The following is a 26,407-nucleotide window of genomic DNA, read 5'->3' as shown; positions in this document are numbered from 1 at the left end:
GCAACAAAGATACAATTACAACAAAAACTGTAATCAGTGTTTGTGTAATTAAACAAACTGCCCAGTTAATCTGGCTCTTATCCAACATGTCAGAGGAAAAAAAATCAGCAAACTCTGTTATGAACGGAGCGAAATAACATACCTCTAAGACTCTTTGATCCATAGGCTATGAGGTGGAAGCATACACTTCCTGGAGAAAAATTGATTTCTGTCTGACTTTCGGTTAATCTGTGAAATAGTTTACATTTGAAGTGATGGTAATTCCTCTAGCTCAATGTGACATGGGCTCAGGGGAGAGCAGCCACGGTAATGCACCTAATTCGCTATTGTTCCATTTCTGGTAATAAGTGCGGACGGCTGTCGGATTCGGTTCCATCGCGCCACGTGAGCACGGGAGCTTTCCTCTGCCTGCCCGTCTGCCTCCGGCTTTCCTCTCCTCCACCCTTTCCTCTACTCTCACTGCAGCTGCTCTGTATATCTGTGGTTTCCTCCAACTTCTTCCCCACTTTCTCCTGCTCTTTCAACATGGGCCTTCTCCTCAAGCACTGCTATCCTTATCTCCTCTCTCCTCATCGACACGCTTATAATCCGTCTGTCCTCTCAACAAATCACAATCTTATCTAACTCCTTCCTATTCCTTTTGCCAAATTGCCTCTCCTCTAGCTCTCTCCTCCTCTGTTTATCCAGCCTGTCTACTCCCTCTCCTTTTTTTTTATCTTCTTTGTCTCCCGCTAACCTCGCTCCTTGTCTGCTCCTCTTTTCTGCTGTGGTGTGACTGGCTCACATGTCTGGGTTGGGTATGGCTCTGCTAGTGTTGGGGAGTCAGGGCTATGCAGGCTGTGGTGGGCTGGCTGACCAGTCACAGCCAATCTCTCAACAGGAGAAAAGAGAGGGATGCCAACAGGGAGCAAGTAAAGTTATGGTCAACCACCCCGCCCCTACAAGTTTGATCCATGGCCACTTTTGCTGTGAGATACGCCCCCCTGCCGGCTGGGAGGAGCTGTTTATTATTAGGGGCCCAGCACCGAAGCTGCGTGGACCCTATTCTATTATTATTATAATAATAATAATAATTATTATTATTACTGTATTATTATTATTCTATGCCAAACTTAATCAGTTCGATTTGTGTGCTAATTGTCCTGATGGTGGCGCTACAACAGCCATCTAAAATGCTAAACCTTAAAAATTCATAACAAATCAGCCGTACATGCTACAACGTCGCAACTTATGCCAAACTGTAGCCCCAATAGAGCAGAAACTATGCTTTAGCAATTTTGAAGTCCATCACTCTACGTTTTGCAAAAACTGCAAAACTTCTTAAACCTGCCAACTCCCACATTCTTTTTCAATTGACACCAAATTTGGGCAACTTCATCTCCAGACTGGCCTCCACAAATTCAGATTTTTGATTCATCAAAAATTAAGCCCACAGTGCATTAAAACATGTTACTGCATACAGTAGTATAAACAAATCCTGCAATTTATTCCAAACTAAATCTTTGATGTTCATGGAAAAAATTCACAACATCCGAAGATCACTGTAGAGTTGGTGTGCAGAATTTTATCTCAAAAAGTGAATTTAAATTTTTTTTTGAGTTGTGTCCTCATTTACGCATTGCAGTCAATGCAAAGTAGAGCATCTTTAAACATCAGTTTGGCATTTATTGATCTTTGTGAAAAATACATTACAGGCATCTCTATGTTGTCTTAACCAAGTATACAAATTCTCTGAATTTTCTAATGAGAAAGTAATTTTTTACAGCACTTTAAAATTCAGCATTTTCACCTTGTCTACTAGGTGTTGCGATGCCACTTATGACATCACCCACATAATAGCTCCCTGAGATTAGGAACTGCCTACGGCCTCAAAGGTTCGAGTGCGAGCACCTGGTATTGCAAGACGATCATACACATATCTAATCAGGCATTGTGCTGTGGACAACCGCCCTGCATATTTTTTATGTGTGTCTGCATTAACACACCTGATTCTGATTAACAATCAGTCCAGTTCCAGTTGAGGAAAGTCATGTTATTGAGTCAATAAAATATAGCCCAAATAGTTAGAGGAGTCACCACCTGGATAATACCTCACTGAGATCGACATTTGCTTTTGGACCCAAAGATTACGAGTTCAAAGCTCATCGGTCCCAATGTCACATCTTATACAAAATCAGCCATTGTGCTTTGGACACCTTCCCTGCGAGTTTAAAATGCTCGGCCCCGATAATTAATGTTGCTTTCCTGGTTGATCTCTTTTAACCGAAAAAGACTTGGTAGCTTCAGCTAGAATCAAATTGAACATCGGGCATACTGCCACAGTTAAAGAATAGTTTTTAGTCTATCTTAAACTAACACTCACATGCCCACAAGTGCACTAACAGAGTTATCGGCCACTGTGATCATTCCTCCTGTCCACAATGGCTGTAAAGTGATCCCCTCCCTAATGCTATTCCAATATAGCAGATAGAGGACAACATCCACAGTCCCGTGTCTGTGTAAAAATGCATTATAAAGTTCAGCTGACGCTTAAATGAGGCTTGAAAGTTACAAATTGCTTGTTTTGTCCTATCAAACATCCAAAGGTATTGAATTTCACAAGAGTATGAAAGAGAGAAAAGCAGCAAATCTTTACATTTGAGAAGCAGGAACCAGTACATTTTAAGAATTGTATCTTTAAAAATGACTTAAAAGATTAATTGATTATCAAAATTGTTAATATTCTGATGATAGACTAATCACTTAATTGACAAATCGTTTTAGCACTAACTTAGACTACAATAACTAATATATAGTCTGCTACAATAGATGTGTAGTAAATCAGATGATATCTCTTAAATTGTTTTTTCTTCCCTCTTGTGTTTCCCTTGCATTTATATCTGTGTTTCCACATGTGTCCCTGTGTGGTGTCTTGACTGTCTGCCTTTCTATCCCTCTCTTAGCGCTGGCCCCAGGTATGGGTGTCGCAGTCTACGCTGGTCTAGTGGGGGCCCTACTGCTGTGTGTGATACTGGTGTTGTGTGTGGGAGTGCTTGCATATCGCCGCAGATGCCGCCATCTCCATGGAGACATCACCGATTCCTCGTCTGCCCTCACTGCCGCCTTCCACCCTGGCAACTACAAACCTCCCAGACAGGGTTGGTTCACACAAACACACACACACACGCCTTACCATCACACAAACACACACTCACTCACTCACTCACTCACTCACACACACACACACACACACACACACACACACACACACACACACACACACACACACACATAAACTCACTCACTCACGCACGCACGCACGCACGCACGCACATTACGCACGCACACACACACACACACTCACTCACGCACGCACGCATACACACTCACTCACACACAAACATACACACTCACTCACACATGACATTCATACACATTTCATCATTGTGTTCTTTTTTACAACTTTCTTGTTTTTAGTCATCTTCGTAGAAGCACTTGTTCACAATCCATTTCATTATCACATTGCTATTTATATTATCCCATAAATTAATTCTCTTTATATCATTATCTCCTCTCACTTTGTCAATTCTCCATTCTTTACTGCATTACATTTTAAGCATTTGTCATGGTATCTCTTCTCTTGTTCTTGCCATCAAATATTAATTGGCAACATTAATCCATTTCACTCGCGTCACTTTTTAGCACTCTCAGCCCTGCCAGTGTCATTTCTGGTGATAAGAGAACAGCTTCTCTCTCCTGTGTCCGCAGATAACCCTCACCCTCTGCATCCATCAGCCCCTCCGGACCTTACAGCCACAGCGGGGGCTTTCCGCAGTCCGCTCTTCTCTCTGCAGCAGGGGGTCAATGACAGCCCCCACAAAATCCCCATGACCACCTCGCCCCTGCTGGACCCATTGCCAAGTCTCAAAATCAAGGTGTATAACGCCTCCACTCTCTCCTCCCTGGAGCTCCCCGCGGACATGTGCTTAGGTGACGGGGAGATCCTCAGCCTGAAGTCAGTGGGTACTATGGGTAGAGAGCGAGATTACCACAGCCACACCTTGTCCAGAGAGCCTGGGCTAAGCACCAGCGCCACCCTGGGTAATCTTGGAGGACGCCTTACCATCCCCAACACAGGTAATTGCATGCAGCTGTCTTTTCACATGTAAATGAAACCAGAATTTGTATGCACCCAGTGAGAACCAATGACATTTTCCGTTAATCACCTGTAAGACAAGATAAGTCATGACACCTGCTCCCTTAGGTGTGAGTCTGCTGGTCCCCCCTGGCACAATCCCCCAGGGGAAGTTCTATGAGATGTACCTTATTATCAACAAGTGGGACAAAACGACGTAAGTGCCCTTCATCTTTATTCCTGTATTTCACTCAGACCTCATTCTCACCTCAATCAGAAATATTCCCATGTATGGCTCGCCTTCTGCGAACCACTCAAAGTTTGTCTGAAAGTTCACTGGAAGATCACTTCTTTTCTGAGGATAAAAAATGTATCAACTTGTCTCAACTTCTACACTGAAATTGGAGTGGATTAATTTCTTGCCAATTTTCTGGACGTTTGCCTCAAATAACGCCAATACCAGCATGTTGCAAACCATGCCGTGGCCGTGATGTTCTTTTTATAAATGAAATAAAAAGTGTGTGTGTGTGTGTGTTTGTGTGTGTGTGTGTGTGTGTGTGTGTGTGTGTGTGTGTGTGTGTGTGTGTGTGTGTGTGTGTGTGTGACATTTACAGGCTACCCTCTGAGGGCAGTCAGACTGTACTAAGTCCTGTGGTGAGCTGTGGCCCCTCCGGTATGCTGCTGAATCGTCCTGTGGTTCTCACATTGCCCCATTGTGCCCAGCTAGACACACCTACACCTGACTGGACCCTCACACTCAAGACACAGACGCACCAGGGGGCATGGGAGGTGAGACAGCCTCTGACCGGTACCACGTAATGGATATCTCGTTGGACAGCATCATTGAACCCTATTTCAATCTGTTTTCAGGAGGTTCTGACAGTAGGAGAGGAGACTTTGTCGTCGCCGTGCTACCTGCAGCTGGAGGAGGAGTGTTGTCATGTTCTAATGGAGCAGCTGGGAACGTACGGCCTGGTGGGCCAGTCCTGCCCGCCACAGCCTGCCTGCAAACGCCTGCAGTTGGCACTGTTCGCCCCTCGGGCACCCTGCCTCTCCCTGGACTACAGCCTCCGTATCTACTGCATCCATGACACCCCACATGCACTCAAGGTGCTGCTTGTGTGTTTTTTACTCTCTGTCTGTGTAAACATTATGTTTTTACCTCTCTTCTTTGCTGTTTACTTTTCTTTGTCAAGCCTTTTTGCCCTATTGCCGTTCTGTTTCTTTATTTCTTTGATGTGCGAGACAATCTGGCAAATACTATACTTATAGTGTGAATATTACATTTTTTTCCGATTTCTAAACGACAGTGGGCACAACTGGAGTCACATGTGCAAAACTCAAACTACAGTCTGCGCTACCAACAGTCACCTGAGCTAAACAGTTCACATCACCTGCAAAACTCATTCAAAGCAACACAACTCTTAACACACGTCTCAAAACCGGCTCAGTGCAGCCAAACACTCAGAACAATCCTCACTGAGATAACACACACTGTCACTCAGAACACACTGAGGGTAAAAACACTAGCGTCACACACCAATACAGAAATTACAAACTTTTTCATCTTTACAGTTTGAACAATTTGAGTGACTTGACACTACTCAACAGTTTATTTAAGGAAAAAATATAGATTGTATAACATACCAATTTTTACGTAAGGTAAACAAGAAGGAATGAAAATCTGCAGTTTTCTTCAATAAAGTATTTTGTCTCTAGTAATTTATGGAATTACTGGGGAAAAAAACTAAAGGTACATAACAGTACCAAAGCATAGTGTGACTAATCCTGCCTCTCTCCAGCATCATGTGACAAGTTTTCTTCATCACATTGGATGTCTGCATCATCTCTAAATACAAATGAATGTGGTGTTTCTATTGCTTTCACCTCCATTACTTTCTGAAAAACAGTAAGAACGCAGTTTTACTATTGTAAGGATATAGTGTTTTTCACTTTTTTTAAAGCTGTGTACATAACCACAGACATCTTACCTGGACATATTGGTATCTTTGCTCTTTTACCTGTTTCTCTCAAACGGTACAGTGTAGAATTGTTTCATTCTTATTTGGTGTTTGTATACAAAAAAGGCTTTCTGAGCTTTCTCTGTATAAATACCGTATATGTTCACTAACTAGTCTAAAACAAGACACCTGCTTAGGCCTTCAGCTAAAATTGCAATCAGCAGTGTTTGATAGGCACCAGACTGAAATCTATTCTGTTTTGAATGTGTGGTTAATAGTTCTGACAGCAGTGTGTTAGCATTTGAACAAAGTGCTGTAAATCTACAGTGTTGTGCACATTGTGGTTAAAGTCATGGGATAAGTGCGAGCGGGCACACGCACACGCACCACTCGGCGGAAAAGGGAGAGAAAGAAAAAAGAGACTGCACCGCACGCACACAGCTCCTTTGTCTTTCGTAAAAAATGAGTCATTTATAGGCTACATGTTTTACAGTTTTTTTCGATTGCTAAACGACAGTGGGCACAACTGGAGTCACATGTGCAAAACGCTAACTACAGTCGGCACAGCAGCAGTTCATGTGGACCAAACTCTAGTTCATTTTTCATTGCTTGAATACAGTTTTCAAAACTCTACACACTTATCCCATGACTTTAACCACAACGTGCACAACACTGTAGATTTACAGCACTTTGTTCAAATGCTAACACACTGCTGTCAAAACTGTTAACCACACATTCAAAACAGAATAGATTTCAGTCTGGTGCCTATCAAACACTGCTGATTGCAATTTTAGCTGAAAGCCTAAGCAGGTGTCTTGTTTTAGACTAGTTAGTGAAGATACACGGTATTTATACAGAGAAAGCTCAGAAAGCCTTTTTTGTATACAAACACCAAATAAGAATGAAACAATTATACACTGTACCGTTTGAGAGAAACAGGTAAAAGAGCAAAGATACCAACATGTCCAGGTAAGATGTCTGTGGTTATGTACACAGCTATAAAAAAAAGTGAAAAACACTATATCTTAACAATAGTAAAACTGCGTTCTTACTGTTTTTCAGAAAGTAATGGAGGTGAAAGCAATAGAAACACCACATTCATTTGTATTTAGAGATGATGCAGACATCCAATGTGATGAAGAAAACTTGCCACATGATGCTGGAGAGAGGCAGGATTAGTCACACTATTCTTTGGTACTGTTACGTATGTACCTTTGTACAAAATACTTTATTGAAGAAAACTGCTGATTTTCATTCCTTCTTGTTTACCTTATGTAAAAATTGGTATGCTATACAATCTATATTTTTTCCTTAAATAAACTATTGAGTAGTGTCAAGTCACTCAAATTGTTCAAACTGTAAAGATGAAAAAGTTTGTAATTTCTGTCTTGGTGTGTGACGCTAGTGTTTTTACCCTCAGTGTGTTCTGAGTGACAGTGTGTGTTATCTCAGTGAGGCCTGTGCATAGTGTTTGGCTGCACTGAGCCGGTTTTGAGACGTGTGTTAAGAGTTGTGTTGCTTTGAATGAGTTTTGCAGGTGATATGAACTGTTTAGCTCAGGTGACTGTTGGTAGTGCAGACTGTAGTTTGAGTTTTGCACATGTGACTCCAGTTGTGCCCACTGTCGTCTAACAATCGGAAAAAAACTGTAACATCATTTATTCATGACTAACGGAGGCTACAGGCCACTTGGAAGTTGGAACAAAGAAATTAATGAAGTCCTCCAGAGACCAGCCTCCGTTTCACCTCCTTAGGATCCAATTTCACGCTAATCGAAACGCATCAGCTGACCGCTCATTTACCATGGCAACCCGAAGCGCAAGCCCGAGCCCGGCCCGAGCCCGTGTAAAATAATAGAAATTAAGACCGAACCCGTCGGGTCCCATCGGGTCCCGTCGGGTTCGGGCAAAGATCTTCAGCTCTAATCCAGAGAACGTTGGACTCGCTTGCGTTAGATATTTACCCTCTCTCAGTGTTCACAGACCAGCCGGGGCTTTAAACATGGGCGTGTTATGTGCAGTTTACTGGCATCACTTTGCATGATTTCTGGCTGCTAAAGTTCAAACAGCTTTCAAACTGTTAGCTCTCACACATTTCCATTTGAAGACTCCAACTATAGAGAATGCATGGCACATTTTAATTAAGCATGTTTTGGAATGCGTTACAATGATAAAACTGTGATCAAATTAATAAAAACATAGATGTGTTGCTAAGCCCGTCTTCTCTCTGCCTCTGAGCAGGAGGTGCTGGATTTGGAGAGGAGTCTAGGTGGAGTTTTGCTGGAGGATCCCAAGCCTCTGCTCTTCAAAGACAGCTACCACAACCTGCGCCTGTCCATCCACGACATTCCTCACACTCACTGGAGAAGCAAACTACTGGCAAAGTATCAGGTGAGACACTCAAAATGCAGCAGATGCTAGATAACCGCCTGTTGATTTGTATAGGGCCTAGAGATGTGGATGTGTTCATGTTCAGCAGCAGCTTGAATGATGTAGATCCATAAAACTATTGATGAATTGTCAGTGTTACTTCAAGCCTAATAGGCAACAACTCTTAAGTAAAAACTATGGTCTGACAAACTCTTTATTCAGTAGAATGGCTGTTTTCTCAGAAAATACAGCTAATTGACTGTTCACTTTTGTTGTAAAAATTCAAACCCTCTGCTGCATTCTCTTGACAGGCCACACCGAGATTGCAGTCTGAACCCTCTCTGAATAAACAAACAGGGAATCTGATAGTGGTCCTAATTTATGGACAGTGCGCTTAGGAAATATATTGCACTCTGACACACAGAGACCCAGTTGGTGGAAACAAAGCATATTGCACTCTCCTGGAATGGAAACTGTGTGTTCTAGATCCTTTCTGATTGTGCTGCTCAGGACAAAGCCACTTTAATCACAGTGGTAGAGACCATGTTTTTTCAGCGATCCTTCTTAACATTTCTTTTTTTCTTTTCTTTCTTTTTTTTAACAAATATTTTATTTTATTTTTCAAAAAATGAAAGTTCACATAGTACATCAGAGTTTCTGAGGCAAAGTAAATGTTTTTAGTGATCACATAACATCCGTACAGCTGTGACTACACTGACAACTGATATTCTAACTGTAGTGTAAATGTAGTTTCAGTGTAAAACTACATAAAACGGACAACTGGTATAATGTCCCTGATCATAGCACAAACAAACAGACCATCGTTTATCTGCAGGAAACAACCATCACTTTCTTTCTTCCTTCTTAACGTTTCTCTTTGTTAACAGGAGATCCCGTTCTATCACATCTGGAGCGGCAGTCAGAGACCCCTGCACTGCACCTTCAGCCTGGAGAGAGGGAGCCTGGCTGTGTCACAGCTCACCTGTAAGATCTGTGTCCGACAGGTGGAAGGGGAGGGACAGATATTCCAGCTGCACACGGATATTCAGGAGGTAATGGTGACAACTTAAATAATGCTAACACAGATAAAGTTGCAATGAAAGCAACACAGTTATGCCAAAATTACAGAGATCGGTCTCAATGCTTCTCGCCTTCTCTGTAAATCCAGACTCTACCCCCGCACTCGCCCCTCCCCTCAGGAGGCACCTGCCTGCCTTCCTCTCAAGTGGGACCCTATGCCTTTCGCTTGCCTGACTCCATCCGCCAGAAGATCTGTGCCAGTTTGGATGCACCCAGTGCTCGAGGATGTGACTGGAGACTACTGGCGCGCAGTCTGGGCTTTGACAGGTCAGATCTGCCTCACATGTTTACTGTATGTGTGAAAGGCAGCTTGGTCACACAGAGAGTCCAGTGTTGGTGCTCGGAATTGTGTATGAGGTGGCATGTAGATAGTCACTGTCTGAGATTAGATGTATGGGGTTGTGATTGTTTCGTTTTTTTTATGTAGACAGACAACAGAAAAATGTGTCAGATCATTCTGATTAGAATCAGGAAAGCGTGACTTGTTCAGGGATATAATTTAGCCATGCATGATATACCGTGCATTGCTTAAAAAAAGATTCAGAAGATATTTCATCTTGCCTAACAAGCTAATTCTGCTTTGTGAAATATGGTAGTGACTTGAGCATCAATATTGGACTGTCAAAATAAAGTGGTACCAGCAGTATTTGCGACGTGCAGTATTAATGACTTCAAAATAACGGCGTGCTTCCTGTTCTCTTTCTTCTCCTCAGGTACTTGAATTACTTTGCAACAAAGCCCAGCCCTACAGGTGTTCTACTGGACTTATGGGAAGCTTGTCACCAAGCTGACGCAGACCTGGTCTCTCTGGCGACCGCGCTGGAAGAAATGGGCAAAAGTGAGGTGCTAGTTGTCATGACAACAGATGGGGATTGTTGATTGGTCAAGGAACAAGAGAGCAAGCCTGACTTTTTTTTTTTTCTTCTTCTTACCACCGTGATGGAAATAAGAATACCTGCCTATGAATATGCACACCCCGATACAATCATTTTGGTTCCTTCTTATGCACTGTATTACCTCTGCATCATCTTCCTTTTCTCTGACCACTGATCAGCCACTGTGGCTGCATACCCACCATAACGCATTCCCATGACAACTGCTAATCAAATTCAGCTTGAGTCCTCCAAAGCAATGTTGCATCTGCAAGATGTGAAACCAATTTGAGGGTAGAAGGCGTAAAATGGGTGTAAAGTCATCTGTCATGTGTGGTGTTGATTGTCTTCTTCAAAGATTTAAAATGACACTATTATTGTATATAAATAACAAAAGCTTTGGGACAAACGAAAGAAGAATCATGTATTCCAACAGTCTAAAGCACGCACAATAACACAAACGCTAACACGGGATTACCCATGTTTCAGTAGCAGCATGAAAGTGCATGATTTAACACCAACTCACCTCATGGCAGGGGCTTTTCTCCATTCTCATTCTGCGTGTGTGTGCAGTGAATGACAGGCGGCACCGGCCTGTCTGAAACCTCCTTAGGCTACAACAAACAAACACACACACACACATACAGTCAAACAGGTCATCAGCCGACTCTGAATCAGATAGGCTAGGATTTCTTGTCTACCTGCTTAGACTGTCGACAAATCACAAGGTCCGAACCCTCAAGGTTTGAGGGCTTAAGCAAGTCGCTTTGGGCTGAAAAAAAAAAAAAAAAGGTGCCTCATTTTGTGGTACGAGGGTGAATTGTGAAGTTGATTTAAGAATTGGCAGATAAGCAGACCGACTGACTCTTTATATTGTACCAACAAATGCCTCAAAGCCTTGGCATATCATTCCGGCTCACAGGGGTGTTTCTCTTTCATCACTCCTCGCATTCCTCTATCGCACAGCCACACTCCTCCGATCTGTTGAGAATAAACTGCAGGAGAGCTTTCTGGTCATCTCTTAAAGTTTCCTTTGGGGAACGCTCTTTAAGTTATTATCCATATTTGTGGATATTTTTATTTTTTTCATTTCTGTTACGATCATATAGAACCTGTTCTATCATCTGTGCTTGTTTAGGCTGCTGTGTTTTATTTTTGATTCTAGTACAGCAGGCTGAATGGGAGTTAAGTGCACAGGGGATGTCTCAGATTATTTGTTATTTTTAATACGGTGCATCTATTCAAAATGTAATCTGTAAAACATTATTAGAGGTGGTCAAATGTCCAGGTGAACATACTGTGTGCTGTATTTCATTAGGCATTTATGCTTTGCTGTAACTGGGGGCAGAGATGAATTTTACAGAATAGATAAGCCTTGCCTTAAATCAACTAGGCAGCAAGGGACCATAAAATGTACCTCAACACTAACGGCATTATGTTTCAATCTATTCTCTGTCCACCCCTTGTGTCCTGTCTATTCAACACCCTGTAACTCATTATGTCTCTCTCAATTTGATAACAAATTGTTAACCTTTTTACTAAGCCGCCTGCTTTGTGGTCAGGGTCCTCAAGCTTTTTGCATTATCAATATTGTACTGTCAGTTATTGTTAGACGGGAATTGAAATGCTTTCATCTGTATCTTTTTCATTAAGGTCTGTTACTGAGTCTTTTTCACCCTCAAAAGCAAAAAAAAAAAAAGTGTTCATATCATTGAAACCACAAAAACCAAAACACAGGCAGTATCCCTCCTCCAGCAGTGAGTCATGTCACTGTTTTGTGTGAATGAACTGAAAACACAAGTGTATGTGTGCGCAAGTGTGTATGTGTGGGCAGGTGGGTGTGCACGCACAGTACGTACACACACGTTTAAGAGCTGTCATTTCTTTTTGTAAGTGCTATGCAAGTACAAAAAAAAAAAGCGAAGCATTTTGACTTCTTTTGTTTCCTGGAAGAGTAATTCTATTTTTTCAGATCAGGGCATTGACAGGGTTTTGATTTTGTATTCTAAAGTGGTTTAAGAGTGGTTTAACATTTTTGGTTCTGGTGGTATGTGTGGGAGTTCTTCATCCGGATGGGAAGGATTGGATCACTGACCAAGCAAGCTAGTATTGAAAAAGCACACGTGGGAGAACAACACAAACTACGGTGCAAAAGCTGCCAAACAAGTTGCGACTAACATCATGAACTCGTGCCCTGCAGCTCTTTGCCCATGAGGAAATATCTGAACACGACCAGTTCGGAACTTTGGATCCCTGAACACTGCAGGACTATTTTCTTTCCTCAAATCTTGTTACAGAGACTGGCTATCTGTAGAATAGTGTTTATTCGTCCAGATTTCTTGAGTATCTGTTGAAACTTTGACCATAGCTCTGGATAATATATGCTGGAGCTGGACTGGGTTCCTCCTTGCTCTCATCAAAAAGAAAAATGTAGCCTTTGTTCAAGAAGTCAGAACTTTTTACGAAAAAACAAAATACATAATTTTATCTCTGTACAGTATCAATTGTAAATAAACGTCTAGCCTTCTTACCTGTCACTAAATATAATTTTTATGCAATAAATTATATTTCTTAGTTTAACAATAGTGTGTGTTTTGTTGTTATTGAATTAAACTTGTTAATGCAAAACCAAACATTGTAAGAGCAGCTTTCATAAAATCCATAGAGCAGATTGCAGGCTTCTTTTGAGCTCCTTGGAACAACAGAATCACCTTTAAATGGCATCTGTGTTTTAATCAATTACACCCCATTTTCACAAGAAATACAAAGCTACTCAACCTGTCCCTTTTCCCCCTCACACCTCATTGGAAAATTCCCTTTAGGTCCATTTAGCTTTGAAAGCTTTTAACTGGCAAGGCTGTCCGGCCTTAAAATTAACAAGGTTTTAGAGACACTAATAGTGTCCTTTAAGGACTGACTCTGGGCGTTTAGATCGAGCATTTTCACCTTGTTTTTTTTTTACGAGTGCAGGATGTGGGGGGGAGGGGGGGATTTGACAGATTAGGCTCTCATATTGAGAGCAAATATCCCAGTGAGTCATCTGTGGTGAGAGCGCACTGCAGCATAGTCTTAATGGCAGGCAAAACTTTGCACCTGTTTCATCAGATGCACAGCTAATTGAGGACTAATATGCCACCCTTCAGTGCATCACTTAATCAAACCTTTTATAATGCTTAGAATTATAACCTGCAGAATGAGTTCATGAATGATGATTTTAGGCTCATAGTAGAAAGACAAAGATAAATGTTTATATATTATTATTTTATTTATGCAAAATCACCTGGTATCATGTTTGACTGTAGAGGACTTTTAGTCTTTTTTTCTTCTTACAGGTATTGTAGGCTAATTGTTTTCCCATTCCAGAGAGGTGCAATGACACCCCACAGCATGCGCTGTCCTATGGTGCCCTCTCCTGGTAAATTCACAACATATTTCTGTAATCTTAGGTACTGCAAAGTGCCACTGTTTACATGTCCCCAGGCTCTTCCATCACATGTGACAAATCTGTTCTCAATACATAGCAAATGAAGGGGTCCCAGATCTGGTGAAAATTATGTTGTTGATATTTTATTGTATATGTAATTTTCTCCAAGGGGGAGAGTTGTAGATAGCTCAGACAATCACCTGCTTACACTTGGACTTCTGGTGTTGAGAGGGCTACTACTCTCTTTGCCATTAACACACTTAAGTCTACAAATGTTTGTTGATATTTCTTCTCTGCTGGTAAATTTGATGGATAAGCCACACTTTTCAACAAAAGCCGTTACACTCAATGGTACATTTATGTATTCAAAATGATTTGTATTATGTATTTTTTTTTTTTAAATAAACTTAGTATTTACAATATAAAGGAAGTTTTAGTTTTAATAAACCATTCATGAATAAGCAACTTTTATATTTCAGTGTGCTTTTTATCATATCATATAAAATTTTGAAATTGTATTAACTTAATTAAAACTTATTATTATGTTTTTACTTTTAACAGTGGTAAAATTGTTGTAATGACTATGTATGTAATGACACTAATGATCACGTATTATGAGAGAGTGATGATTAGCTGAATGCAGTCAGCTGATCAGACAACTGCGTTTTCACTGTAAAAACATTCAGTTTGACTTTCAATAAAGTCTTTACATCCGTCCATTTAAAAAGTATATCATCTAATATCTTGGCAGATTTCCACATTGCAACCATTGGTTTTGGTGTCTTCGTCTGTTTTTCAAAAAGAACATTTAATTATTGTAAGTTAGTAGCATTAAATTAAACAAAACTGTCAATTTATGTGTGCTTTTATTAAAAAAAAAAGAATTAAAAAAAAGAAGCTGTACCGAAACATCACGTCATTAACAACAAGACTTCCGGTATTTGGGCTGTTGTCCAAATAAAAGCGTGGATTACGTTTTTTAGTTGTACGATTTTATTTTGTTTTTGAAAAATATATTTTTTAAATAAGCTCAGACTTACGTACTGCGTAGAAATATACATTTTGAGTCAGCCTGGTTTCGATTTATGTGGATGGCACTTTTATTGTTAAGGATTCGTGCCGGAAGTCTTATTGTTGTTGCTGATGGTGGTAGAATGTAGCCAAATGTAGCCTGGATATGCTGGATACCAACCGAACTAAGCCCCGCCCACAAGATTCGATTTGAGGTCGGGAGGTTCGCATTCACGTTCTGAGAACCTGTATGATAACGTCAGGCTAGGAAGAGTGCTGTTTGTCAGCTGATCAGAAATGAAGTTTGCAGTGAAATGGATTTGTGTGTCATGGAATCACATGTGGAAGCGACAGAAGCAACAGACAGGAAGTCTCTAGCAGCGAGGTATGTTTATATTTAATTAATGAGCCCAACATTAAGCACGGGTCGACTAGCTAGCTCGCTTGTGTAGCGCGGTGAAGTTCGCTGGACGTTTGTTATTCGATTTTAATTTCCCCTTCGTTCGAGATCGACAACGCAATTCAGGTCAATGACGTGATCAGGGTCAAATAAAGTTGACATTATTACAGAGTATCAAGAGAAAACAACTACAATTACTATCGCTGGAGATTTGTATCCGAGTCATAAAGCTTCGTAGCACTTCATCATCTGTCCTGTCGCTAGGTTCTGTAAGGGACCGTCGACAAATTACCGTTTTGGTAGATCGGCAAACAATTTTCTCTGAAAAATATTCACCAAAATTCAATAAAAGGGCCTTTTCTCATTCTGATAGTAATACTTCCCAATCACTCACTGCTACTTACTACAGGTGAATTTTTGCTGATATCTTGCATTACTGTAAAACAGTATGCAATAAAAAAATATTCACCATATTCAAGACATTTTCTCATTCTGATTGCTGTAGTAGCCTACTTCCCAACTGAAGTGCCTAGTTACTACAGGTGAAATGTTGGTGAAAAGTCAAACTACATGGAAGCAGGACTCATTTATTATAGAATAATACTCACAACAAATCATTCTGATTTCTGTAGTACTTCCAAATAACTCACTGCTACTTACTACAGGTCTCAGTTTCCTGAGAAGACAATTTATATGGAAGCAGGACTCAATTATCTCTGAAAAATATTCACCAAAATTCAATAAAAGGGCCTTTTCTCATTCTGATTGCTGTAGTACTTCCCAATCCCTTACGGTACAGATCCATTTGACCGACACGACTGAAACGTGGTGTCGCGACGTCCTACATCCATGGTTGATGCTCCACGCCCTTGACTGGCAGCTGATTGGAATAATGCGTGACGTGGGTCTGGCTGCTTGAGAATTTCAACCGAGTGTCATGGCGGCACGTTGAGAATACAATCTAGTACTTTACAAAAATAGTTCACCGAAACATGTTTCTGAAAACATTTTAAGCGAGAAATAGGCCATACAGTTGCTGAATCTGTCTTCATTTCAGATCAACAAAGGTTAGTTTGAAAGATTTTCATCTACTTCTACTGGATAGTCGCGTCGCGTTCAACGGATTAATTTGCATAAAGATGGGCATCGGCCAGCTTTTGGACGCGCAGCATTTGTGCAGCGCCGCCTTCTCGGAATGCTTTGCACGCACGTTGAAGTCGCTTGACGTCACCCATAGGAATAGAGTGGAGCGCGGCGCGACAGAAGCGTTGCACGGTCAAATGGATCTGTACCGTTACACAGAACCTAGCAACAGAACAGATGATGAAGTGCTATGAAGCTTTATGTCGGATACAAATCTCTAGCGATTAGGGCTGAAACGATTCCTCGAATAACTCAAATAATTCGATTACAGAAAATCCTCGATGCAAAATGACTTGCCTCGAAGCTTCGTTAAATCAATGTTACCAACGTGGTATCGCTGACGGACGGTGTTTCCGCACGGAGCATTATTACTGTCGCACACCAGACGCGGCTCAGTCTGCTGCTGGCGACACATGCTAGAGCAGGGGTCACCAACGAGGTGCCCGCGGGCACCAGGTAGCCCCCAAGGACCACACGAGTAGCCTTCAGGCCTGTTCTAAAAATGAAAATTGAATATTGATATTATCTGTTTCCCACCTTGTTAAGTCATTGTTGATAATTATTGTGAGAAATCATTAACGTGATCAGTGTCTTCACATAGATGAGCGTCATTAATCATTAATAATCATATATAACTAAAGGCAAACTGAGCACATTTGTTATTTCAGAAGAGTGTATCAAACTGTTAGCCCTTCATATGACTCGATACCCATGAAGTAGCTCTCAGTTTAGAAAAGGTTGGTGACCCCTGTGCTAGAGCATAAATAGCGAGGGGCTAAAAGAAGAGACAGGCTGGAGAAAACGACAGAAAGTGTCCAAAGTTTGGAATCAGTTCAAACGTAATTAAAACTAAAACTCTGTACAGTATGTCTACTGCAAAATCAAACTATCTTACCACAATAATAGCACGACGTCAGTGCTTTAGCATCTCAACAGAAAACATGGAGTCTAACTTAATCCTCCATTCCACAAAGCAGACCGACTAAAGTTAATCACAGAGTCGTATGGACGATGAAACTACACCAAACACAACAACTACCAAAATCAAAGACAAGAAAATACATAGTGGTGACCACGATCTGATCTAAAGAGCTGACGCGTTGACTATCCCTTCGGAAAAACAGCTGATTGTTGCGCCATCTCTTTTTTTTTTTTTTTTTTTTTTTTTTTTTTTTTTTTTTTTTTTACTTTTTTTTCGGAGAAACAGCTGATCAACGATCTAATAGCATAAGTGTAACAGAGCTGTGTGACATTATTATCAAATATATAAATGAAAATAGGTTGAGTATAACTAATATTTACATATAGGCCTACTGTATATACAGATCAGTCTCAGGTTGAAACTTGTAGTTCTGAAAGTTAAGTTGCACAATAATGTAATGTTTCTGTATGTTTAATGTATGCCTTAGTTTGAGGCTGATATCATGTGAAAAAACATTTCTTTAAAAACAATGTAATATGGCACTTAAATGCACTTAATATGTTTAGTTTTTTGAGATATGATATTGTAAGCAATGTAGGCCATACAAATGTTTATTTTTTTCCGAAAATGTTGCTTTTTTCCCTAGTTTTGGTTGTTTAAAAATGCAAAAACAAAATTATCTGATTAATCGATCGATAAAGTGCTAGATTAATCAATTACAAAAATAATCGATAGCTGCAGCCCTACTAGCGATAGTAATTGTAGTTGTTTTCTCTTGATACTCTGTAATAATGTCAACTTTCTTTGACCCTGATCATGTCATTGACCTGAATTGCCTTGTCGATCTTGAACGAAGGGGAAGTTAAAATCGAATATCGACTGAATGTCAAACGTCCAGCCAACTTCATCGCGCTAACGTGTGTTGATACTTTGTAGAAGGCTAGGGTAGTTAGCTAGTTAGCTCACGGTGTCCACACTAAACAAATACAACTTGACATGTTTATTCGCCTGAAGACCCCAATAATTAAGACCACGGCAAATTGAACAGAATAATTTGACAATGAATAGTGAAAAAACATTGGTGACCAGTGACCAGAGGCATACTTTGCGTTACATTACATTGCATGTCATTTAGCTGATGCTTTTATCCAAAGCGACTTCCATTTAAGTGCTTTCAACCTTGAAGGTGCAAACTCCAGACAACAAGTAGTAAGTGCAAGTACATTAGCTTCAAATAAGCAGAACTACAAAGAGCCATATGAAAGAAATATACATTTTAAAAAAAGGTCTGAGGTGTAGTCGATAGAGATGTGTTTTTAGGCAATATATCGATATTATATTGATATCGTGATATGAGACTAGATATCGTCTTAGATTTTGGATATCGTAATATTGTAATACGTGTTGACTTTTACTGGTTTTAAAGGCTGCATTACAGTAAAGTGATGTGTTACCAGACTGTTCTAGCTCTTCTATTCTTTTTAATAGTCATTATATTTACATTACTGAAGATTCTTTATCTAAAATCTCATTGTGAAGATATTTTGTAAGAGCACCAATTGTCGACCCTATAATATCGCCACAATATCGACATCGAGGTATTAGGACAAGAATATCGCAATATCTGATTTTCTCCATATTGCCCATCCCTACGTGGATGTATACTGGGGCTGATCCATTCGTGGGCCCTGTATGCAAGTAGCTACTAGTGTCTTGAAGCGGATGTGGGCAGCAATTGGTAACCAGTGAAGATAGCGGAGGAGCGGTGTAGTGTGAGAGAACTTGGGGAGGTTGAAGACAGGTCGAGCTGCTGCGTTCTGAATGAGCTGCAGGGCCCGGATGGCACATGCAGGCAGGCCAATCAGGAGGGAGTTGCAGTAGTCTAGACGTGAGATGACTAGAGCCTGAACGCCTTCTGCGTTTAGAAAGGGACGTATCCTGATGATGTTATGCAGCATGTATCTACACGATCGGGTAGTTGCAGCAATGTTGGCAGTGAAGGAGAGTTGGTCGTCAAGTGTCACGCCCAGGTTTCTGGCAGTCTGGGTGGGGACTACCACAGAGTTGTCTATTGTTATAGTCAGGTCTTGGGTAGGAGAGCCCTTCCCTGGAAGGAAAAGGAGCTCAGTCTTGTCAAGGTTGAGTTTCAGATGGTGTGTGGATCCAAGAATAAAACTGCTGAGTGTCTGAAGTCTGTGTAATTGCTTTGGGTAAGCATCATGTGAAAACTGGTTCCTCATTAGTCGCACACATGATGCTTTATGGTGCAAGGTCAGCTTTGTTCTGTCATATCAGCCTTCCTTTAACCTCCTTAAATAGTTAAAGTATCGTTAGAAACCTAATATTGTGCAAGCTAGTGATGCTGGTGAAAGTTTTTCTGTCAGTGGCAGAAATAGGACCAGAGATCTCTGATTCTACTTCATGAAACTGTAGTTCTGTACGTCAGTATAATAGGTCAAACAATCCCATGCCTTAAGGAAAGTGCTGTACTAAATGCTGAGTTGCTTCATGTGATGGAGCATTCAACTTGAAGAATCACACTGTGTGTGGGAATCGCCAAGCCCTCAGTTCAGTTATGTAAGTCCAGGACTGATTCCTGCTGTGGGAGAGCAGTGGGTTCACATCCACACACTGCTGCCAAATGACTCCAGTGCTCCCATTAATATTGTTGGTGCAGTGGTGGCACATTCCACTCCATCTGAATAATGGTGGTGAGTCATTTTTAAAGTGTGTACCTTTTCTGTCCCTATTGAGGTAACCGTTTGTCATCTTCAGTGTTTTGTGCTGAAAATGAACACCTTCTCTATTTAGGTCTTACATGTGTAGGGCCTGTGTTCTAAGCCTGAGAACACATGCCTTACACATGTAAGACCTAAAATAGATATGTGACTCCTTGTACTGCAGCATCACATGATCTGGACAATTGGACTGATCTCTACCAGCTACAGCACAGATGTCTCTCCACACTATGGCTTCACAACAAACAGCCTGTCTTTTCTTTTCTGGACAAGCACAAGTAAACGTAAGCATCATCCAAACCCCACTTATTGCAATAACAATATTTTGCATTGAGTTTTTTTTTTTTAACTTGTTTTTTTTTTTCTTTTTCACAGCTCTCTGTTTAACACTTCCGGTCTTGGTGTTCTTTACTACCACAACATTCCCTTTTATCCCTCATCTTTACTTTGTGAGTATCCTGTATTCTGTCTGTAAAAATGGACACCACAGAGCCTGTGCAGTCCAGTCTCAACTCCTCCTATGCTGCGACTGCTCTTGGCAAACACAGTGTATATGAGGATGAGGAAAGCGAGGACCAGGATCCCTCTGCATCACTCCTGCCCAAACATTCTTCAGTGCCTCTGTCCGTACGCTACAGTCCAGAGGACTCTTACTGTTTGGTGTACATCATCTTCTTTCTGATGGGCATCGGCTCCCTGCTGCCCTGGAACTTCTTCATAACAGCCAAACACTACTGGCTCTACAAACTGAGTAACAACACTCATGGCAGCGGCAGTGATGAGCAACGTTCAGACCTCAGTGTGAGTGAGACTGAATACAACTGTGCTATGGTGAAAACAGGAAGATACACATTTGTGCCATTCTGCATGCTTTTCATAGAAATGTTACGGTCCTCCACATCTGAAATGTGAAATCCACAATTATACATTTAGAAAGGCCTAAAGGCTCGTTGGCAACTGAGGTAAAGTCAGGGTGGTAGATCTGCTTCCAATTTATTTATTTTCGTTTTGAGAATAGATGAATGCTGTAGATTTCTGCTATTCTGAGATCAATGCTAGATTTTGTTTGACTTAGAAACCATAGCAAAGCACAAGGAAGGAAATGTTTGTCATGTGCTTTCACTTCCTCTAGTTGTGTGTGAGACATTATGTGTGTGTTCTTATATTTAAGCAAATTCAAATGGTTTGCCTTTTCTGTAACTATTCACAGGACTACTTTGAAAGCTATCTGGCCATTGCCTCTACGGTGCCCTCTGTGCTGTGTCTGATACTCAACTATGTCCTAGTTAACAGGTTAATACACACACACACACACACACACACACACACACAGAACATTCCTCTCAGATGTTTTTCTTTGTCTCAAAATGTTTGTTGACAATGTTACGTTTGTTCCATTTAGGGCCTTACATTCATGTTATTTTGACCAGCATCTCTAAGGCACAATACATTTTATATTTGTTATTTGTGTGGATACATCATAGCTTACTGACTCACATTTGTCCAACAGAACAGCATAAGAGTGCTGCTTCATTTGTTTATATTGCTCAACTGTTTTGATAAACTCCTGCCATGTGTGTTTGTGTGTGTGTGTGTGTGTGTGTGTGTGTGTGTGTGTGTGTGTGTGTGTGTGTGTGTGTGTGTGTGTGTGTGTGTGTGTGTGTGTGTGTGTGTGTGTGTGTGTGTGTGTGTGTGTGTGTGTGTTAGGTTGTCTTCAAACGTACGGATCCTGTCGTCTCTTTTTGTGATCCTGTTGGTGTTTGTGGTAACCACGGTGCTGGTGAAGGTGGACATGTCAGACTGCAGGACGGAGTTCTTTATTGTCACGCTGGCCAGCGTGGCTGTCGTCAGCGGAGCCTCGAACCTCTTCTGTGGCAGCATGTTCGGGATCAGCGGGCATTTCCCCATGAGGATTTCTCAGGCTCTTATATCAGGTAAAGCATGGCCCTTTTTTTATATAGTACACAACAGACAAAGGCAATTCAAAGTGCTTTACATATGCATAAACATACGAAGCAAATAAAACAGAAAATACGACATAAAACAAAGACAAGACTTTGATTTGTATCTTTTCAGAGACCTGTAAAGATACAAATGTATAAAATAAATAAAAGGTACAGTCCTCATTCAGGTCATATTGTCTTTGTAGCATTTATACAAAACCATTGTACACATACCTTTCTTTCTGCCGTCATGAAACCAAAACGTAGGCCCTGTTTAGAAACTTTGTTAAGGGTTTACTGATGAAATAACTTGTTATCATGACTATTTGTCTCGCCACCACTATATATGGTGTGTGGGACATAATGACGGCATCTGTGTGTGGGCACACTGGTGAACACAACAAGAATGCCTGTTGTCCAGTGCAGAACAGGAATAAGCAGGTATGATGAATGGGGCGGGATGGTGGGCTAGGAATTTATATAATAGTATAATAGAAATAAAAAATAAATAAAAAATATATATATATATATATTCCTCCCTCCTAAAGACAAAAAAAAAAGATGGACAGTTGGTTACATTTAATTAACCAACTTATGGAGGTATTTGCGGTGGGACATGAGGCAGCTTAGTGTCTTTTGACTGCACTGACAGACTGAATCAACTGAGGTCCTTTTTTTTTTATTTTTTTTTGTCTCAGGCCAGGCCATGGGAGGCACACTGAGTGCAGTAGCATCAATAGTGGACCTGGCAGCGGCAAAGGATGTGACAGACAGCGCCCTGGCCTATTTCCTGACAGCCGACGTCTTCATCCTGCTCTGCATCATCTCATATCTGCTGCTGCCCAAGCTGGCATATTCAAGGTCAGTAGAAGTCAAAGATATTCTGGTTCTCATACAGATACATAAACTTACCTATCAAGCCTTTCATTTACAAATGTAGGTGATTAACACCTTACCTTGTCCTGTAAAATGTACTTTCATCTGAACCTGAATACCACAGATTAAGGATAGTTTAGGTGGTGGTGATGGCGCAGTGGATATGACGCATGGTGTCTTTGGTGTGGGAGACCCGAGTTCGAATCCCACTGCGATACATCAACCAATGTGTCCCTGAGCTTAACCCCTAGTTGCTCCAGAGCCGTGCGACCATATATAGCAATTGTAAATCGCTTTGGATAAACGCGTCAGCTAAATGACATACTGTATAATGTAATGTTTAGCAGTGTGCATTTTTATCTGCCAGTGTCATGCCTCATACCACCACTAGATGGTGCCAAAGTTAGAAATGTTAAAATCCAACACATAGTGGGGTTAAATTACTTCCTAATGATTGTAATAAGTATTCTTACCAATTTTTTTTGTGCATTTTAAATTGGCATCTACTGTTTGATTCAGCTCAATGCACACAATAAAAACAAAAATCATTATTTTAGTCTTTATTTATTTAAGGCTGCATTTAACAGTTTGACTAATTGCATTTAAAAGTCATTTTAAAGGCTAACCAGGCCTTGAATACAGCATTGTGACAATTTAATGATACAAACTAGTGTTTAGGGGACAGGTTCAGTACATCTTGTCAAAGATTTGAGATGTAGTAGTTACATGCTGCGTTCTGCTTCTCTTCTCTCTAGACACTACATGCTTGCAGCAACGTGCACCAGTTCAGGAGTGGTGAGCGAGGGGGGGGCAGCAGCAGGCACAGGGAAAACCACCTCTATCCCACCCCTGCAGCCTATCCTCAGGAAGACGTGTGTGCTCGGCGTTAGCGTCTTCTACGTCTTCTGCATCTCTATCAGTGTGTTCCCTGCAGTATCCTCGGGGATCCAGTCTATCAACAAAGACAGCGGCAGCCCCTGGACAACCACTTATTTTGTACCCCTCACCAGTTTCCTCCTGTACAACGTAGCAGACTTCTGCGGCAGGCAGACCACAGCCTGGCTGCAGGTTCCTGGTCCCACCAGCCGAGTCCTGCCTGCACTGGTGCTGTGTCGCTCCGTCATTGTGCCACTTTTCATGTTCTGTAACTACCAGCCGAGGGACCACCTCCACACTGTGCTGTTTGGCCATGACTTATACCCTGTGGTCTTTAACTGCCTGCTAGGCCTAACTAATGGCTACTTAGGCACTCTGCCAATGATTTATGGCCCTAAGGTGGTACCTCGAGAGCTGGCAGAGGCCACAGGAGTGGTCATGTCCTTCTTCCTCACTCTGGGACTGGCTGTGGGATCTGCTTTCTCTGTGCTTATTGTGCATTACATCTGACCAGGCTGTTAAGCAATAACATAGTTATTTACAGTGGTATAGTTGAGCTATATAGCAGACAGTAGCTGCACAGTGAATTCTGATGAATACCAGAGCCTCACAGCACTGTGATGCTCTAGTAAAGCCATGAGGGAAAAGTGCTGATAAGCTACTCATTTCCACTCTGAATCAAAAAGCCTTAACTACTTCATACCTCACATTAATATGTATCTTGTTTGCATTGATGTGGCTCACGACGTGAGGATGACTGTGTCCGCCACGACTTGGTCTCTACATATTTATGATCAGGTAGTGGCTCTTCAAGCAACATGAGCAATCAGTGCAGTCCATAGACACCTCATTAAACAGTTTTTTTCATATTGCAAAACACATTGTGCTCAGATTTATTTGGTCTGGGGTGATAATTTGTGGTACATAAGTTATGTAGAGGTTGTTTAATGTACTGTTAGTTCACTGTAGTGTAATAAAATATACAGATGGTAAAGAAGCACCACATCTCAGGGAGGGATACAGCTGGAAAAACATGATTGTTGTTGTGTGTGTGTGTGTGTGTGTGTGTGTGTTATGTGGTTAATTCATGTCTTTATATACAGTCTATGGTCTGCAGTCTGTAAACCTGACTGAACTTGATCAGACTGACTTTATAAACTGAACATTTCCACTAACAGGTTTGATTTCTGTCATCATTTTTGAATGTGCACTTGAGCTGCAGTCCATCAGAAGTAATGAAAGTAGCCACTGTCTGGCACACCAATCAAACATTCTCCGACAACAGGGAACATTCTAATGTTGCCAGTTGAATGTGTTTTGTTGAATCAGTCACACAACTTTGTGTGGGTAGTTGACATCAAAATGAAGGCCAAGTTCAAAAATGGGTGTGGTCTGAGCAAGGGCGCCAGAAGTAGGGGGGTTGGAAGTAGGGATGGGTCTCGAGACCCGGTTCTATTAAGGACCCCGTTACAAATTTTTCAAACCTGAAAATCAATAAGGTCCGAGACTAGTGGATCATATAACGTCTAAAGTAGTCTATTTTGCAGCGGCTCCGATTGTGATTGGTTTAAAGAAGTGCCAAAGCGAGACTATGTCTCGAGAGACGAGTCATGTCATTTAAATCAAATTACTGGATCACAAACTTACATCGATTGTCTAATAAAGTTAATGAATTCAAGTGAATTGCCTGCCAACCGCTTTTATACTAAACAAAGAAGAGTGGAATTTCATTCCTCATTTGGTATCTTGCTGCGATGGCTGAATGTGCTAAGCGGTCAAAGGTTTGGCTACATTTTACGAAAAGCAAAGATAAGGAGGAAGCGAAATGTATTTTGTGTTTTAGGTTCATTTCTTGTAAGGGGGGGCACAACATCCATGGTGAAGCACTTCAACGTTGCATATTGTTAGGTTGTACAAAGTTAAACCACTGATAAAAAATAAATGAACACTATTGCTAGAAAAAAACACAGAATCAATACCGATTGCATCACACCACACCTAATCAGCATTTGACTGGCTCACCCCAAACCTAAAGAATTAATTAGGTCATGTCTGTCATTTAGCATAAAGGTTGAAGCTCTAGAAGACTTATTGTTTAAACAGCTTTAAGAGCCATCCCCTGTTGAGCCAGGCTTGATTAAGACAAAGAATGAGTATTCCTGTAGTTTAGAAACAATTGACACCGCCTTGGTAAGATCCTGTGATCGGGTGTGGTCTGAAGACACATGGATTGGGAATTTACACCTTTTCTTTTGAGAGACATCTGACCAATAGGGAAAGATTTAATTTGAGGAACCACCCAGGTGTAGGGAATAAATGGGTGATCCTGAGAAGGATTCAGGGCTGCAAAACTGTGACCCTCACAAGGGGAAGCATGTCTTGCAGTCCACTGCTGGCAGTGTTTCATGTTTGATGGTTTTTGTCTTGTCGTTTTCATCATGTTGTTTATTAAACCTTGCAGTTTTGGGACAATCCTCCACATGCATGGTGAGCGCACCACCACTTCGTAGTAGCAAGTCTCCATTGTTGACAATAATAAGCCAACTCGGCGCTCCACAGTCGAACATTTAACACAAATATGCCCCTAAAAATAGATACGTGCGCAAACCGGAAACATTAATGAGCACAGTGTGTGCGTAAAGACCATAGGTAAAGACTAGCCTCCCGACGAGCTTGTT

The 26,407-nt window shown here is 41.2% G+C and overlaps 2 protein-coding genes across 6 annotated transcripts in view; both read left to right on the top strand.

Moving 5' to 3' along the window:
* Positions 1 to 12,107, top strand: part of unc5b (unc-5 netrin receptor B) — a 50,968-nt gene extending 38,861 nt beyond the window's left edge. For all 3 annotated transcript variants that reach the window (XM_039783327.1, XM_039783329.1, XM_039783326.1), the window contains 9 exons: positions 2,943 to 3,137; positions 3,748 to 4,116; positions 4,244 to 4,331; positions 4,729 to 4,903; positions 4,985 to 5,224; positions 8,316 to 8,465; positions 9,332 to 9,496; positions 9,613 to 9,791; positions 10,238 to 12,107. In XM_039783327.1, the coding sequence (XP_039639261.1) occupies positions 2,943 to 3,137; positions 3,748 to 4,116; positions 4,244 to 4,331; positions 4,729 to 4,903; positions 4,985 to 5,224; positions 8,316 to 8,465; positions 9,332 to 9,496; positions 9,613 to 9,791; positions 10,238 to 10,403 (1,727 nt within the window). In that variant the 3' untranslated portion in view covers positions 10,404 to 12,107. The remainder of the gene's footprint in view (positions 1 to 2,942; positions 3,138 to 3,747; positions 4,117 to 4,243; positions 4,332 to 4,728; positions 4,904 to 4,984; positions 5,225 to 8,315; positions 8,466 to 9,331; positions 9,497 to 9,612; positions 9,792 to 10,237) is intronic.
* Positions 12,108 to 15,023: 2,916 nt separating this feature from the next.
* Positions 15,024 to 24,904, top strand: slc29a3 (solute carrier family 29 member 3). 3 transcript variants are annotated; one of them, XM_039783322.1, is made up of 7 exons: positions 15,024 to 15,216; positions 20,201 to 20,318; positions 20,410 to 20,835; positions 21,245 to 21,327; positions 21,742 to 21,968; positions 22,676 to 22,838; positions 23,609 to 24,904. In XM_039783322.1, exons 3-7 carry the CDS (start codon positions 20,512 to 20,514, stop codon positions 24,237 to 24,239), a joined length of 1,428 nt encoding a protein of 475 aa, XP_039639256.1. In that variant the 5' UTR covers positions 15,024 to 15,216; positions 20,201 to 20,318; positions 20,410 to 20,511; the 3' UTR covers positions 24,240 to 24,904. The 3 variants fall into 3 exon arrangements, with proteins under 3 accessions (XP_039639256.1, XP_039639259.1, XP_039639258.1); XM_039783325.1 differs by having other exon boundaries at positions 20,178 to 20,318; XM_039783324.1 differs by lacking the exon at positions 15,024 to 15,216 and adding an exon at positions 19,719 to 20,007.
* Positions 24,905 to 26,407: the final 1,503 nt, after the last annotated feature.

Source organism: Perca fluviatilis, chromosome 19, assembly GCF_010015445.1.
Source record: "Perca fluviatilis chromosome 19, GENO_Pfluv_1.0, whole genome shotgun sequence".
Lineage (NCBI taxonomy): Eukaryota > Metazoa > Chordata > Actinopteri > Perciformes > Percidae > Perca > Perca fluviatilis.
The sequence above is the reverse complement of the archived record's forward strand: the minus strand, read 5'-3'. Positions and strand labels throughout refer to the sequence as shown.